Source organism: Mangifera indica, chromosome 6, assembly GCF_011075055.1.
Source record: "Mangifera indica cultivar Alphonso chromosome 6, CATAS_Mindica_2.1, whole genome shotgun sequence".
NCBI classification, from domain to species: Eukaryota; Viridiplantae; Streptophyta; class Magnoliopsida; order Sapindales; family Anacardiaceae; genus Mangifera; species Mangifera indica.
In genome coordinates, this window is record NC_058142.1 from 3,056,835 (window position 1) to 3,073,974 (window position 17,140).

Below are 17,140 nucleotides of genomic sequence, written 5' to 3' on the forward strand. Positions count from 1 at the left end.
TTCACATTTGATCTCTAGATGTGCTTGAGTAATTTTAAGCTAGAAATATTATGGTATTCAATCACATAATGACACATCATTAATTATATACATTGTATTACTCTTTTTATATATACACGGATGTTGGGAGAATTAAAAGATTGATCTTTGTAATTGTGTATTAGAGCTTGAGTTCATGAATTGTCTAAGTGGTTGTTTGGTTTTTAGTAAACAAATATTACCTTCATAATCTATTTTTTAATTGTCAGTAAGAAGGTAATACAGGTGGTAATCTGATAACTATATTCACCTTAAATATTAAAAAATACTCTTGATTTTATTATAATTATATTCTTATTTATTATTTTTTTAAGACAAAAATAATTTTATTTTTAATTAATATAACAAGTAATATAAAAAATATTTTAGAATAATTATTCCTATAAGTATTTAAGTAAAATAATATATTAATATTATTTTATTATCTCTAACCGAATATAATAATTATTTATACTTATCAAAACATAATAATTATTTATACGTACTAATTTTTTAAGTAATTTAATTTTAAGGTAATTTTTTAGGTGAGTATCTCTCTTTCGACTTTCGACATTTTTTCTCCCTTATGACTTCTCTCTCTTCTGGTCTCTCTTGTTGCCCTGCCAACCGTTTTCATTAGAGACAAAAACGAAATTGTTTTTATCTAAGATAAAGACAACTAGGGAAGAGATTAAGAGGGAGAAAGAATAAAATCAAACATGGCAACCTTTGCCATCTCTAGTGGTGAAAAAAACCCTAGAAAAAAATGCTTATTTTTTTAATTTTTAATAAAAAAATTATTAGATTTTTAAATTAAGAGGAAAGAAAATAAAATAAAATTTTAATTTTTTAATATTTTTATTTTTAATTTAAACAATAAATTTTAATAGAAATATAACACTTTCAATGTGTTTAAACATAACAGATGAAACTTTCTCACGTGGGAATAAATCTTTTGGCCATCTAGTAACGATTTTCTGGTAATTCAGTGAATTTAAGATGATTAGATTATCTTAATTTAATTTTGACTTGTTCCAACTAAACACTAAACCTAGAACAAGTTGAAGTTCAGTTTTAGTCCCAATTCGATCTAAACAAGGAGTAATAACTCCTCTAAAATTATGCCCTCACACCGTTTATTCTAACACGGCACCTGTAAAACTCGGGTTGTCGGTAAAACGGTGGTTGACTGTATTCTTAAGAGTTGGAGTGCCATTATATATAAACAACCGAAACGAAGCCAAGTCCCAAGTATCTGCTTGCGGCCGCCGTATTGACAAAATTTAACGATTTGAGGGTACGTAATCAGTATTCCTTGTAGTTAGAATTTTTGTTTTTGGGTTAATATGGGTGAGTCTGATACACGAAATCTTCGAAACATATGCATATTAGCACATGTAGATCATGGTAAAACCACACTTGCTGACCATCTAATTGCCGCCACGGGTGGTGGTGTACTCCACCCAAAACTAGCTGGAAAGCTTAGGTTTATGGATTATCTTGATGAGGAACAAAGGCGTGCCATTACAATGAAGAGCTCTTCAATTGCTCTTCATTATAAACACTATTTAATTAACCTTATTGACTCCCCTGGTCATATGGACTTCTGTAGTGAAGTCTCGACCGCTGCTCGTTTGAGTGATGGTGCTTTGGTTTTGGTTGATGCTGTTGAGGGTGTTCATATTCAGACTCACGCCGTCTTGCGTCAGTCATGGATTGAGAAGTTGACACCATGTTTAGTGCTTAATAAGATTGATAGGTTGATTTGTGAGTTGAGGTTGAGTCCAATGGAAGCTTATAATAGGTTGTTGAGGATTGTTCATGAGGTTAATGGGATTATGAGTGCCTATAAGTCTGAAAAATATTTGTCTGATGTGGATTCTATACTTGCGGGGCCATCCGAGAAGTTGGGTGATGAAAATCTAGAGTTTATAGAGGATGATGAAGAAGATACTTTTCAACCCCAAAAGGGAAACGTAGCATTTGTGTGTGCATTGGATGGATGGGGTTTTAGCATTAGTGAGTTTGCTGAATTTTATGCTACAAAGCTTGGAGCTAGTGCCACTGCATTGCAGAAGGCTTTGTGGGGCCCTCGGTATTTCAATCCAAAGACTAAGATGATTGTGGGGAAGAAGGGGATGGGCACAGGGAGTAAGGCACGGCCTATGTTTGTACAGTTGGTGCTTGAGCCGTTGTGGCAAGTTTACCATGCTGCTTTAGAGCCAGATAGCGATAAAGCAGTCCTTGAGAAAGTGATTAAATCATTTAATTTGTCTATACCCCCTCGTGAGCTTCAGAACAAGGATCCAAAAGCTGTACTTCAATCGGTTATGAGCCATTGGCTTCCTTTGTCTGATGCAGTCTTGTCAATGGTAGTGAAGTGTGTGCCAGACCCAGTTTCTGCTCAATCTTTTCGTGTCTCACGTTTGCTGCCAAAGAGAGAGATTTTAGATGGTGATGTTGATAAAAGTGTGCTGATGGAGGCAGATCTTGTGAGGAAGTCAGTTGAGGCCTGTGATTCAAGCTCTGAAGCGCCAAGTGTTGCATTTGTCTCCAAGATGTTTGCTGTCCCGATTAAAATGCTGCCTCAACGAGGTTCAAATGGGGAGATTTTGGATAACTACTCTGAGAAAGGCGGAAATGGTGAATCAGATGAGTGCTTCCTTGCCTTTGCTAGGATCTTTAGTGGAGTTCTTTATTCAGGCCAGAGGGTTTTTGTGCTGTCAGCTTTATATGATCCATTAAAGGGGGAATCAGTGCAGAAACATAGACAAGAAGTTGAGCTACAGTCTTTATATCTAATGATGGGTCAAGGCTTGAAACCAGTGGCCTCTGCCAAGGCAGGGAATGTTGTGGCTATCCGAGGCCTTGGTCAGCATATATTGAAGAGTGCAACTCTTTCATCTACTAGAAACTGTTGGCCTTTCTCAAGTATGGTATATCAGGTTTCACCCACTTTAAAAGTCGCTATTGAGCCAACTGATCCAGCAGATATGGGTGCTTTGATGAAAGGATTGAGGCTCTTGAATCGTGCAGATCCATTTGTAGAGGTTACTGTTTCATCTAGAGGGGAAAATGTGCTTGCTGCTGCAGGAGAGGTTCATCTAGAAAGATGCATAAAGGATTTGACGGAGAGGTTTGCAAAGGTAAGCTTGGAGGTCTCTCCGCCTCTTGTGTCCTATAAAGAGACAATTGAGGGTGAGGATGAGTCATGTAATCCATTAGAGAATCTGAAATTATTAAGTGGGAGCTCTGATTATGTTGAGAAGATGACTCCAAATGGCAGATGTGTTGTTAGAGTGCAAGTCATGAAACTTCCTCTTACTGTGACTAAGGTGTTTGATGAGTGTGCTGATTTGCTTGGTAGTATTATTGGAGGGCAAAGCAGTAAAAGCTTGGAAACCCAGAGATCAAGAGTTGATGAGGAAGATAATCCAATTGAAGTTTTCAAAAGACGCATAATGGATGCTGTGGAGAATCACATTTTCTCTGGGAATGAAAATGACAAGGATCGAGTGGAGAAATATAAAGCAAAGTGGCAAAAGTTTCTTAGAAGGATTTGGGCACTTGGTCCAAGGCATGTTGGTCCTAACATCCTCTTCATGCCAGATTATAAAAAGAAGAATACTGATTGCTCTGTACTTATAAGAGGTTCTGCTCATGTGTCTGAGAGATTAGGCTTTGTGGATAACTCTAATGATGGCAATAGTGATGCGAATTCAGTGGCTGGGACATTGTTGGAAGGTCCTCAAGCATCATCATTGTGCCAAGAAGCACAGAGTCTTGAAAGCAGCATAGTTTCTGGATTTCAGCTGGCTACTGCAGCTGGTCCCTTATGTGATGAACCAATGTGGGGATTGGCATTTGTTGTTGAGGCTTACATCTCTCCCTTGGCAGGACAAGTTGATGAGCCTGAATCTTTACAACAATCTGAGCAGTATGGCATCTTCTCCGGGCAGGTTATGACGGCTGTTAAAGATGCCTGTAGAGCAGCAGTGCTGCAGAAGAAACCCCGGCTGGTTGAGGCTATGTATTTTTGTGAGTTGAACACCCCAACTGAATATTTGGGCCCTATGTATGCTGTGCTTGCACGAAGGCGAGCCCGAGTCTTAAAGGAGGAAATGCAGGAAGGGTCTCCACTTTTCACTGTTCATGCTTATTTGCCAGTCTCTGAAAGTTTTGGTTTCCCTGATGAGCTTAGGAGATGGACTTCTGGTGCTGCAAGTGCCCTTCTTGTCCTTAGTCATTGGGAAGCACTTCCCCAGGATCCTTTCTTTGTGCCCAAAACAGAAGAAGAAATTGAAGAGTTTGGAGATGGTTCTAGTGTGCTACCCAATACAGCAAGAAAGCTCATTGATGCTGTGAGGCGACGAAAGGGCCTCCCTGTGGAAGAAAAAGTAGTGCAGCATGCAACAAAGCAGAGGACCTTGAGTCGTAATGTTTAGTAATTAAACCCGGTATACATCAATTTTGCAGAGAGGAGGCTATGGTGTATAAGAAAATTTACGTTTTCAATGTGATTGATATTCAGATTTTTTTTTTCCCTTTTGCCCTTTTCTAATTCCATTCAATATGCATGCGGCTCTTCAATACTTGCTTAGTGGAACTCAGTACTTAGAATATTGTATTTGTTGTTAAATGAGTAATTGAGGCTAAAAGTTTCTGGAATTGTCTTGATCATACTTTATGCATTATTGGAACTTCACATATTGGGAAATGACAATTTTATACTTTAATTTCTAGCTGCTGTAATTTCTCTAAAGTCTCACAGGACTTGAAAATTTTGTTCCTTTGATTAATTATTGAAGACACCTTCCATTTGCTTCGAATGCACAATAAAGCCGTTTATGTGAAGAGCTTTTAGCCATTTACATGTTATTTTAGAGATAAAGAAGAGAAAGAAATTGTTTGTATAATCAAACACCTGAAAATGAGCATTGTGGTGATCCTTGGTGCCAATAGCTTCTCTTTAAGCACAGTTCATGAAAGTTTGATTGAATGGACTGGTAAACAACATTTAGGAAAGATTCAACCCAATCTCCTGTCAGATGAAAGTTCTGTAACATCAAACTAATTCTTCTCCAGCCCCTTTACAGACCAAAACGAAGTGACAACTTGTGTCCAAAAACTCTTTTGTTTAAGCAAATGTGAAGTCCACAGTCACCTAAATACAATCACAACTATGTTTTCAGCAACTGTAAATGAATCTGATAGATGGGTGACAAAACTTATAACAAAATGCTCTTTTACAGTCCATAACAAGTTTAATAGGTATATCCAACCCAAGCAAAAAAGATGACAAATCTGGAAGTCTAGAAACATTACACTACTAAGGATGGACATTTGTAAACTGTCTAATAAGTTTCTGATAAAAGACTAATGATAAAATTTAACAGTGCACAGTGCACCTGACCATAACAAAATATCTTTATAAACACTATGTCAATAGTACATTCTCAGCCGAGTATAAAGCTAGGGGGTGAAAAAAATGAGTCACTCTCACCTCCACCAATCTGTCAGCATCATAGGTGTTCACCTCTATTATAATAGAACAGCAGTAAACTTTGTTGATGAAGCAAGGTGAGTATGCAAGACTGTTGCTACCCTGCCAACATGACCTTATACTACCACTTTACAAATGGCACCCCAGAAGGAACTCGCTTGGCATATTCATCATACTGTGACCCAAAAAACTGTCTCAAGAAATATTCTTCATATGGTATCCGCTCATGAAAAAAATTCCATACAATAATTGCAAATCCAATTGTGGAGATGGGATTACACAGCATTATCTGGGTGCCAACAGACCAGATGAGGAAACCGCAGTATCCAGGATGGCGGACAAACCTATAGACTCCATGAGTAACCAGTTGGTGGTGTTCCTCATGGTAGATCTTAATTAAATGTGTGAAGGCTTGACCAGCAGTTATAATAGCCATTTTCCTAATGATTTCCCCAATTAAAACCATTGCAAGGCCTACATTGCTTATCCACCAGTACTCCTTCCAGCCAGGAAAGAAAAAATATTCAGCCGTGTACTCCACCATTGAGAACACCATCGCCAAGAGATAGTATTTGCTAATCAAAAGTGATTTAAGAGTAACATTTGAACTACCATGAAAGGCAATTGCTAAAACATACTCAGAACTATGAAAGAACAAAACTGCCAAGAACATCTGAGATATCTGCCTGCAAGCTGTATCACTGAAAATTTCCATCATTCTCGTCTAGCAAAGAGTCAATTTTCTTCCACTAGATTATGACACACTCAGGTAGCTCAGTGCAGAAAAATGACGAACAAAGTTACTGGAATTTTAACTCGAGACTTGACATGTTGAATGCGAAACAATTCAATATCAACACTGAAATTTGAGTCTCAATATCACCCCAAATTTCTTCATGCACAACATCTCCTGCATTTTATAGCTTAACGACTTAGTGGGTAAATTAGGAAAAAAAAGATCCCTGCAAACAAAGTTTATATCAAACAAATATCCAAAATTGGCATCCCCTAACAAAGAGAAATTTAAAGCCCAAATTTTTATAATTTCTAATCATTTATAAAGGATCAAATATTATTTCTGGCATACAGAAATAGCTGGAAAAATAAAAGAATGAGCTTTATCTATATCAAACCATGATGAATCAAATATTAACTTAAACGAATCAGTATTCAATCAACCATTCAAATAGGAGAACAACGCAAATAGAGAGAGGATCAGACCTTGTGGTTCGATAAATCTTCCGCCAAAGACGTCAACTTTCAAAACACACAAACAATTGCCATGCTTCGCTTTGTTTACACTTTTCAAAATCAACCAAACAGCGGCGTTTTGTGGGATACCTTCGATTGGTATTCAGGCTCAAGCACTTAACAGACTCCAGTCTTCCACTAATCTCTGCCAATTGAGTCGGCGTCAATTTCGAGCCATAATTCCATTTTTAACCTCCGATCAATGACTTATTGACACAAGTTGAAAAGTCAATAATCAATAGGCTTTATGACTTACTATTTCAGTAAAATTAAAAAAAAAATGAGATAATTTACTAATTTTCGTCGAAAAGGTAAAAGTAATCTCGAATGTTGCTGCCCAGGATCGAACTGGGGATCTTCAGTGTGTAAGACTGACGTGATAACCACTACACCACAGCAACTTGCTAGCTGTTGCTTGTAAATAATTTAAATTCTCTTCATGTGAAAATGTGCATCCTATCCACAATGTATATCATAATAAATAGGCGAAAGGGCTATTTTCCACCTAAAGTATGCACTTTTCTCAAGTTTCCTCTTATTAACTTTGAAAATATCATTTACCCACCTGTGGCCTATTAAAATTAACGATTTTAAAGATAAAATCGTTATTTTATCTGTATTATTAAAAATAAACTTAAATTAGATTTTATTTTCGCCCCTAAACCCTAAAAACTAATAATTTTCTCTAACCCAAGTTTTAAAAAATTGAATTTTCCCCTCTAGGGTTTTCAATTTTCTGAGTTAGTTTTTTGATACCATTTCTTCCTCTCCGACGACCTCTAGGCCACTTCTCTTCCTCTCGAGCACGACCTCTTTCTGGCGGTTGTCCTGGGAACTGTCGTCAATGAAGACAACTCGTCTTCGTCTCTGGACGAAGATGAGTCAACGATCGTGCCTAGCATAATCACCGAAAGGAGGTCACACCGGAGAGGAAGAGGAGTCGCTTGGAGGTTGCCGGAGAGAAAGAAACGACGTTGGAAAACTAACTATGAAAAATTGAAAACTCTAAGGGGGAAAACACTGTTTTTTAAAACTTGGATTGGGAAAATTGTTAGTTTTTGAAATTTTAGGGGAAAAAATGAGATAAATTTTTCAGGGGTTAGGTTCCGTTAAATTTAACAGTCCATGGGTGGGTAAATGGTATTTTCAAAGTTAATAGGGGAAAACTTGAGAAAAACCCATACTTTGGGTGGGAAATAGTCCTTTGACCTAATAAATATTTTACAATACAATGTAACAGAAAAATGATACGTATCATAAAATATTTTTAATTAATATAATATAATATATTATATCATATGTATATGATCTGACACATATTACTGAGATAGATTAATATATTTTTTTTTTCTAAAAAATGATGATATGATAAAAATGTATGTAAAAACTTTTAAAATTTTAAAATATGTTTATGATATTTTTTAATATGATAATATGAGATTTATATTTTTATTATTATTATTTTTTAAAATATATATATGATATATTATATACCATATGAAAATTGAACTTTTTATATACGGTAGTATATACAGTTTGATTATTACGTGTGCAAATATGTAGGGACAATCAGAGTGAGGTTGGCACTTGTAATTTGGCTGCAGAGAGTGCCAAGCCAAGCAATAATAAAACGCGCACACAGAGTTTCCAAGAAATTTCCTTCCACTCAATCCGAAGTTATACCTGTAACCATTCCATTCTTTTCTGTCCCGTCCCCTACCAAGAAAAGACATTTCGGAAAGTACAATTTAAGAAACGAATCATGAATACCAAGCTGTACTAATTAGTGCAGTCGTCAAGGAAAATCACCACAATATTACCTTAATTTCATGTTACTTCAAACAAATAAAAAGAGCATACAAAGAAAGCCCCCCAACTTCTTCTTGTCGGCTGGCTGTTGGTTGTTGACGTAAGAAATGGCAAACATTGCAAGGGCTTGCCTGCAGTCATTCCTGAAGGCTGTGAATTTGGTAATGGGAATGGTGGGTATTGCCATGATCCTTTATGGGTTATGGATGATCAGAGTTTGGCAGAGAGACAAGGATGATTCGTCCCCTGATGATTTCAAGTCATTTGCTCTATGGTAAACTTCAGCTTGTTCTCTGCCGTTTTTACAAACTTCCCACTTTTGATTTAATATTGGCGGACAAGTTTTTCGCTTGGAGATGGTCCTTCTCTCTGTTGATGATTATGTATTTACCAACATTATATACAAATTGCAGGTTTATATACACATTTCTTGGCATTGGTGTCTCCTTTTGCCTCATAGCAGGGCTTGGTCATGTTGCTGCTGATAGTGCAAATGGATTTTGCCTTTCTTGTGTATCCTTCCTCAATAATTTTAAACAAAAGCTTTACATAAAACCATTTTTTATTTCTGTTGAGACCCTCAAGTGGATATTTGAAATTTTTGTTGATCTTGAACGAACAAAGTATGTGGTAGTCATCTTTTTGCTTCTGCTTCTGGAGAGTGCCATGGTAGCGGATATACTGCTAAATTCTGACTGGGAGAAGGCAAGTCTAACTTCATTTGCTCAAGAATTGTAATCTATAGCAAGAATGTTAATTGATTTCATTGGTTTAATTTGGTACTTATGAGCAGGATTTACCTGATGATCCAACGGGGAGGTTCCATGATTTCAAAGAATTCGTCAAGTCGAACTTTGATATCTTCAAATGGATAGGTATTTGGGTCATCTTAACACAGGTAATCTATTTCTATTATGATATACTGAATCTGTGATTAAGAAAGAAGTGATCTTGAGATACAACGGATTAAATGTTTTTGCCCTGAAATTGCTAGGGATCTTCTACACTCTTGGCAATGGCTTTAAGAGTTCTTAGATCAAACCAAGGCTCCAACTATGATAGTGATGATGAATATCCTCCACATAGACTTCCCCTACTAAATCACCAAGTTCAACCGCCTGCATTTGTCATTGGTGATCCCTGCTTTCCAGAGAAGAACAATCCAGTTAAACCGCCTACATATCCTTGGAATGTAAGATCCGTCTCCTACTTCCCCAGATCTTTTAATTTCTTGGATTCTTTCACATAGCTAACTTTTGAGGTGATTTTCTGAATAAAGTGCATGGGTTTTTACTTATCATTTGCAGGCAATCAAGTGAAGGGAGTAGAAACTATGGGGATGAGAGATTCAGAGATGCAACCATGACTAGAATGGCAGATTCAGCACAATGTAAATTTTGGTTTGAATGCAAAAGTTGACAATGAGATTTAGATGTTTCTTGTTAAAGATTTCGTTTATTTGAATATGATCCGAATGAAAGGCCACATTCCTTTGGCTTTTGCCAGCTTTCTGAAAAACTTTAGCTTGAGTTTTTCATATAAGGAGATAGCAAAATTGTGTCTTTTAGCAGATAGAAAAGCACCAACTAACATGGTTCAATTTTTTTTTTTATAATGCATTTTATAACGTATTGCTGGTATGAAGTAGAGACAAAAAATTTGCCTGGAGCATGTATACATGAAGAATTCTTATAATAGTATCTTTTAGCCGAATCCCATAAAAAATGTTTAGTCCATTAACATTTTTTAATAATTTTATATATATATATAATTATTATTAGGTCGAAAGAATTATCCGCACCCAATGTTTAGTCTATTAACAAAATCTTACTAATAATTTTAAAAAACTCAAATATACACCCAAAGCATTTGAGTTTTTCAAATATCTAATTCTAACATATCCAATCCACAACTCAGATTTTCAAAGTCGAGGCCCCACCTTTGCAAAATGAAAAAAGCAACAATTTAACTTAAAAAATTTAAATACTGGTTAATAAAATCCATTATTATAATGCACTATACAGTAGTATGTTCTAAAGCAACAAGTAAACAGAAAACATTTTAGTAGGTAAACTGGTAGCATGAATCCAATAACAAGCATTTACTTAAAAAAAGCTTTGAGGCTGACATTAACAATTTGTACAAATCAACAGCAGATGCTCAACACCATAAAAGAAGAAGCAGAGCACGTTGAAAAGCTTTTTGTAAGCAAACTTCAAGCTATACAATCATGTACAAATGAACTAAATACAATTTTTCATGAACCCCTTCCTAAATAAACTATCTCAGGCTGGGTTCTTCTTAAGAGAAGTGGGAAGAAAGTCACTGCTGCTCTTTGTTACCTACATTTCTCCGAATGAATTTCGGACCTTATGTAACTAAACGAAATGAGAGAAAATTACTTGTTTGAGTGCAACAGAATGGTGGTACTTATCATCATTGCCTATCTCAGGTGGGAATCATATGAATCAAAAAGGTGATCGGGAACAGCCAGTGGCAACTTGTCTATATACATGAAGAGCCTTTTAAGGTTCTCCCGGGTCACCGTTGCCATATCAATTATGTCCCTGCTATCTGTATATACCCAGAGATCACAAGATTTCACTCGCTTCAGACTGTCACGACAAAAGGGGCATGACTGCGACCTTGTTCGCCTGCAATTCAAGGCAACACATATTTGTTCCCAACCAAATCAATGAAAATGTTACAAATAGATAGATAAAGGTTGTAAACTTGGTAGACCCCCAAAATATTATTTATATAGAGAAAAAAAAAACTACAAAAACTAATATATCCAGTTCATCAATTGAATTTTTCAGCCACCTTTGTGTACCAACTATGCACACATATGCAGACTATAAAATAAGCAACAGAAAGAGCATCCAGAACTCAAATTTGACGACCTGGTGGTAATGATACAAAGAATATTATATACATAACAAGTTCAACAGAGGCAACATATTTCTAGGTATTTGAGAGAGCAATAACATTCAATCACAATGCCAACAAGAACTCAGAAAGAAATTCTGTAGCAACATTAGAGAATAGACAGATTGCTCTATATACCCTAAAATAGAAAATGTTTAATAAAAACACAGTTACGACCATACTCAATAAACCTGGAAAATGATGGTACGTCTATATTGTTTTGATGGTGACAGATTCAATTCAAACGGAGAGGACTAACTGTTGAATTCTAATTAGACTCCTCTGTAGATTGCTTCACATCTATATTCACCATACTTAGTTGTACAGCTTTTGTCTTCTTAAGAATAGTTACTTTATTTTTGCAATTATTTTAACATCATTCTGTCCCGCCTTACATATATTTTCAGAATGCTCTTCGAAGTCAGAAAAAGATTAGTAAAAATAAACAACCAAGAATTTAGTCTTTAATATGGCATGAATGCAGAAAAAATAATATGTGCAGACCTTAATATTGGTTGCCACCAAATTTCCTGACGAAGTCTATGCATCCAGCATCCAATGAAAAATTAGAATAAAATGTTGCCACATCTTCTTAAATAGCAATTGAAGGTACAGACTGACCAAAAGAAATGGCAAATTCATTGAAGAAGAAAACCATTACCTAAACTAATTATTTAGTATCACCTCACGAAATTCACACAATGCTGCTAGTTCAGATCACTTGCAACAATGCTTTCTTTCCTTAATCCTGACTAAGCAACACTCACATTGATATAGTGCATATATATGTAAAACTAAACAATTCAGCTTCAATGAGATAGCCGTAACACCTTCACGTAAATTAATTGTGATTTACATAATAGATAACAGTAAATCTCATAATCATCCAATGCAAGTTATTTTCATATTTCAGAAACTCCAAAGAGAGAACAAGACAACCAAAGAAAGAAGACGTACCATTCATGGTAACATTTCAAGCACATGGCATGATTGCAGTTGGGCAACACGATCTTACTATTCATCTCCATGCATATTCCACATTCTTCTTCTCTTTCAATGTCTACATCTGTAAGTTGCCTGTTAGTCTCATCATCTCTTTTTCGGTATCTTTCCATGCACATAGCCTTCTGCTTCTTATCTTCTGTATCTGTAACACCTCTTTGGAGTTGCAATAAAGAGGGATAAATTACCGCTGACCAGAGCAGGAATATTGTTTCAGTAAAAACAAAAAGAAAAAGGCCACCATTCCTTAATTTAGAAACCAAACAACAACAAAAAAAAAAAGTCAGAATGCATGAAAATGTACCATAGAACTCTCTGATGCTTGCTTTTCTTTCATGGGTAGACATGGTGGTTGTTCCATCCACATAAACCTGCAAAACTGCTAAAGTCAGCAAATATCCGTCATCAAAAAAATAATTGATAAAATGAAATTTCAAAAAAAAAAAAAAAAACCTTGTAAATTAGTATTCTTAACAGTCCAAGGGCTCCAGCTAGGTTGCAATCTGTCCACTGCACTAAAAACAGGAACAAGTGTGCAGCTGGACTGTATGACATTCTCATCTGAAGGCAAGGACCATCATACTCCCTCGGAAAATCCGATGCCCTGGAACCCACATTGAAGAACAAGTAAATCAAACTGAATCAAAATTATCCTGAGAAAGCTACAACTCAATGTACATATGAGTTAAGAAGTTATCATTTAAATCATCCAACTTGAAGACACCCCCCACCTCACAGAGCTTAAAATTTTTAGATTTCTTGAAAAAATTAGCCAGCCATTAATTGTACACATTAAGCATTTTAGTTGCTAACACTGAATATCAAAATTACAGCTCTACTTGAATTACTAAGATACATAGGAAAAAACAGATAATGCGGATAATTTACAAGCTAGGACCAGAAGATATTGCATAACCCTCAATGTCCATCTCTCAATACAATGTAACAACAACATTATCAAGTGGAACCCATTTGACCACGTGAAGTCAGCTGAGTACAATCTATCAAGATAACGAAAATGACCTATACTAGCACTCGGCACACTGATAAAATATAGAATAAATCTAAAGCAATGCAGTACTGAACTCTCTTTTCTAATTGAAAAATATCAACATCCCTCAAAAGTAAAAAGCAACTCTGACAAAACAAGAACCAAAGACCCGTACAAACAAAAAAAGAATATAAAAACATGAACACTCACTCTTCAAATTTTTTTATTAATTAAAAAAAATCTGTTAACACATACATAAACAATGCTCAAGAGCAAAAAGTAACTCAAAATCAGCAAGAATAACAGCTCTGTACCGGGAAAAAAAAAACATTATTTAAGGGGGAAAAATCTAACTTGCGGGAACAAATTTAAGGAAAGAAGAAAGAATTAGAATTGAACATCGTCAAGTGATACACATTTAGAAGGGTCAAAATAAAAAGTCAAATTGAAATAAATATCATAATCCCAGAACAAAAGCAAAAATCTGACAATCTATGAAGCCGAAAATTAAGCACCATTTACAAAAACAACAAAATCCCAGAAAAAGAAATCAATTTTACACACACCCAGAGCACAAATTGTGAAAAAAAATAATAAAATGAAAACATACAGAGTATTAGCATGTTGAATATCGGCTTCAAGAACTTTAAGAGAATCTTTAAACGACTTTCGCATGGAACCCACGTACATCTCCAAGTAAAGAATAGAAACGAAACCCAGACAAACCCAAATATCAAAAAAATAAAAGCAAAAATTTGGAAATAAAAATGGGTATAGGAATTAGGGTGTCTTAAAAGAGTGAAGTTGAAATGGGATCTTTTGGTTTTAGAGCATTTGCCATCGGGATTGTGGGTGGAATTCGGTTCTTGAGAGCGACAAGAAGATAGTGAGAGGGAGTGACACGTGGAAGGGTGGGTTGTCGTGGGGCTGGTTGAATAAATAAAAAGGCAGAAGAGTAGAGCTGTGTGACAACAACCTTATCCACTTCTGAATGTAGGGTTGGTTTTGTCAGCCACTTCTACCCTTTATTTTCGGTAGCTTTTCTTCCACGCTATCATGCTTTCATCATTCTTTCAAAGTTTGCCCCCTCTTTTTCTTTTATTTCTAGTGCATTCCTGAAAATCTAGGGTTTTCTTTCGCTTGAATTCGATTCAATTGAATTGTCAATAAGTATGCAAAAATATCTAATAAGCATTTACAGTTACAAATTCTTAATGCAAGAACTAAAATTCTCAACACATTCGCAAAAAATTGTCAATACTATTGTAAAAAATTCTCAACTCACAAAAATAAAACTAAACTAAATATAACAACAAAAATCTCGGGAAATTTTAAAAATAAAGAAAAATTGAAAAATAGAGCAAAAGAGAGGGAGAAAAATGAATAAGAACATAAGTATTATCTCGATCAAACTATATGAAATCAATGAACAGGGCTAACGTTCAAGAGTGGACATAAATTATAAGGGTTCAATGGAATTAGTTAGGATTTCAAACTTCGAACAAAATGAGTGCAAGTGTGCGGTAAAGAGTAAAATGAATTAGGGTTGGAAATTTTGACCCCTAATTTATTGCCTTAAGCCAGCCTAGTCTAAGATTGGTTCGACCAAGTTCATGAGCTTCAACAAGCTAAATAACTTTTACGTCAAGATTTTTGAAAACTTAACCTAAAACAAATTAAGATACAAACAACTTTCAAACGATTAAGTTCGCTTTGACCATATTGCCACCTATGTTTTCTATCTTAAAGGATTAAAATAATAATTGGAAAAGGTGGTTCCAATTACCTCTAAAATAATTTCATATAATAGGATCCAAATCAATGTAAATCAATAGAGATCATATAGCTATTAATTGGTTTCATCTTTCAAGTAAATTAATTTTAGAGTTCCTTTGTATTGTGTTTCTAATTATCACTTAGCAATATTATAAGTATACGTTTTTAATATATAATTTATGTACGTAGAAAATGTATCATTAATTTAGAATTACTAAATCACATAATGATACATCATCTACGTAGAAGGGTGGATTCGAGTCAAGCCAAACTCGAGCTGAAGTGAGTTTGACTTGGTTTACATATAGTTGAGCTCGAGCTCGTGAAAGCCAAGCTCAGACTCTACTTGAATTCAGTTCAGCTCATTTTTCGTTATTAAAATTACGTCGTTTTAATATATATTGATCAAAACGATGTCGTTTTGTATTAAAATTTTTAATTAAAAAATTTAGTGAGTAGCTCAAACTCGTATAGAACTAGCTCATTTTGGGCTTGTTCGAATCGAGCTTAAGCTCAAACTCGAATAAATTTGGTTAAAATCTAACCCTATGTACGTATCATTAATTCAGAATCACTAAATCACTAATTTGTCTCCTAAGCAATCTCTATATTTTGATATCACATATGAGCATGTCATAATCTATCTCCATGCTGGACCCAATCACTCTTATTACCATATAATTTAGAAAACAAACTATTTTTATTTTTCAAAAAATATAAACTTATGACATCATGGAGTTAATTATGTTTTTTACTAAATAGTCAATTATAATATATGATAGTATACAATAAGAATATGGATATATAGGTAAAATTGAAAACAATGTACAAGAATATACCAGAATGTGTAAGAGTGTGGGAGAAAAGGCCGTACGGTTAAGGTTTGGTTAATCAAGAGGCAGACTTGTGCTGTCCAATCCACATGGTAACACTCCCTTATCATGTCTCAATCATTTTCTAGAAGGCCAAAAGATGTAATCCCATCCATGTTTGGTGAAAATGATAAATTCAAGCTGATTGAATTTAAAAATTCAAATATTTATTCAAATTTTAGTAAATTTTTATATATTCAAAAACTTTTTATTAAATTAAGAATAAAATTATTATTTTTATTAATAATATTAAAATAAATCAATTATATCTTTTTTTTTCTTAGTTTGTAAAATTAATAAATTATCTCATGAATAAAATTTTGAAAATTTTTTTTTTCCTTAGGGTTAGAAAAACATATCTGACGAACAACAACTTTCTTTTGCAATGTTTCTCTCTTGATAACTTTTTATCTTGCAACAACGAAAGACAAAACTTTCGTTTAGAGGACTATATGATTTGTTGTTGCAGGAGAAAGTGTCATCAAGAGAGAGCACCATTGGGAGAGAAATGCTAGAGAGGGAGGTTATCGTTCGTCAAATTTGTTACCCTAGAGGAAAAGTAAATTTTACAAAACTTAGTCACAGGGAGAAATTGATAGTTTTCCAAACCGAATAAGGAAAATAAGATATAATTTTATTTATTTTTAAATTATTAGTAAAATAACAATTTTACCCTTAACCACAACAAAAAATTCTTGAGTATGTGAAAAAGAACTAAATCTTGGGTATATATTTGAGTTTTTGAAATTCCGTGAATATGTATTTGTCTTTACACCAAACTTTGGGTGAGAATAAGTCCATTGGCCTTTTTTAAATCTTGTAAGTTAATACATACTGATTTTCAATAAAATAAACCAACCCATCAACATAAAATGCATTAGCCCCCAAAGTAGCTTAAACATTAAAATAAGAAATTCTATGTATAAGAGAATATAAATTCAAATCTTTTTTTACGATATATTAAAATTAAACTTTTAACTTATTTAATTT

General features: G+C 34.6%; 4 protein-coding genes and 1 non-coding gene across 6 annotated transcripts; 2 read left to right on the forward strand and 3 right to left on the reverse strand.

Annotated features, from left to right (window-relative positions):
* Window positions 1–1,033: 1,033 nt before the first annotated feature.
* Window positions 1,034–4,760, forward strand: LOC123218728 (elongation factor-like GTPase 1). Its single transcript, XM_044640313.1, has one exon. The coding sequence runs from the start codon at window positions 1,365–1,367 to the stop codon at window positions 4,461–4,463; it is 3,099 nt and encodes a 1,032-aa protein (XP_044496248.1). The 5' UTR covers window positions 1,034–1,364; the 3' UTR covers window positions 4,464–4,760.
* A 443-nt stretch (window positions 4,761–5,203) lies between these two features.
* On the reverse strand, window positions 5,204–6,965 carry LOC123218729 (protein-S-isoprenylcysteine O-methyltransferase B-like). Of its 2 annotated transcripts, none has more exons than XM_044640315.1 (2): window positions 6,743–6,965; window positions 5,204–6,431 (listed from the first exon to the last, which is right to left on the reverse strand). In XM_044640315.1, exon 2 carries the CDS (start codon window positions 6,237–6,239, stop codon window positions 5,643–5,645), a length of 597 nt encoding a protein of 198 aa, XP_044496250.1. In that variant the 5' UTR covers window positions 6,240–6,431; window positions 6,743–6,965; the 3' UTR covers window positions 5,204–5,642. The 2 variants fall into 2 exon arrangements, with proteins under 2 accessions (XP_044496250.1, XP_044496251.1); XM_044640316.1 differs by having other exon boundaries at window positions 5,204–6,483.
* A 135-nt stretch (window positions 6,966–7,100) lies between these two features.
* On the reverse strand, window positions 7,101–7,173 carry TRNAV-UAC. The gene has a single exon. It is a non-coding gene; the product is annotated as a tRNA-Val (tRNA).
* Window positions 7,174–8,454: 1,281 nt separating this feature from the next.
* Window positions 8,455–10,099, forward strand: LOC123218522 (tetraspanin-19-like). The gene is made up of 6 exons (XM_044639992.1): window positions 8,455–8,855; window positions 8,995–9,094; window positions 9,206–9,286; window positions 9,375–9,479; window positions 9,576–9,773; window positions 9,889–10,099. The coding sequence occupies exons 1-6, from the start codon at window positions 8,689–8,691 to the stop codon at window positions 9,898–9,900; spliced, it is 663 nt and encodes a 220-aa protein (XP_044495927.1). The 5' UTR covers window positions 8,455–8,688; the 3' UTR covers window positions 9,901–10,099.
* A 564-nt stretch (window positions 10,100–10,663) lies between these two features.
* Window positions 10,664–14,466, reverse strand: LOC123218127 (E3 ubiquitin-protein ligase AIRP2-like). Its single transcript, XM_044639359.1, has 5 exons — window positions 14,113–14,466; window positions 12,965–13,115; window positions 12,816–12,882; window positions 12,467–12,701; window positions 10,664–11,235 (listed from the first exon to the last, which is right to left on the reverse strand). The coding sequence occupies exons 1-5, from the start codon at window positions 14,190–14,192 to the stop codon at window positions 11,025–11,027; spliced, it is 744 nt and encodes a 247-aa protein (XP_044495294.1). The 5' UTR covers window positions 14,193–14,466; the 3' UTR covers window positions 10,664–11,024.
* Between the last annotated feature and the right edge of the window lie 2,674 nt (window positions 14,467–17,140).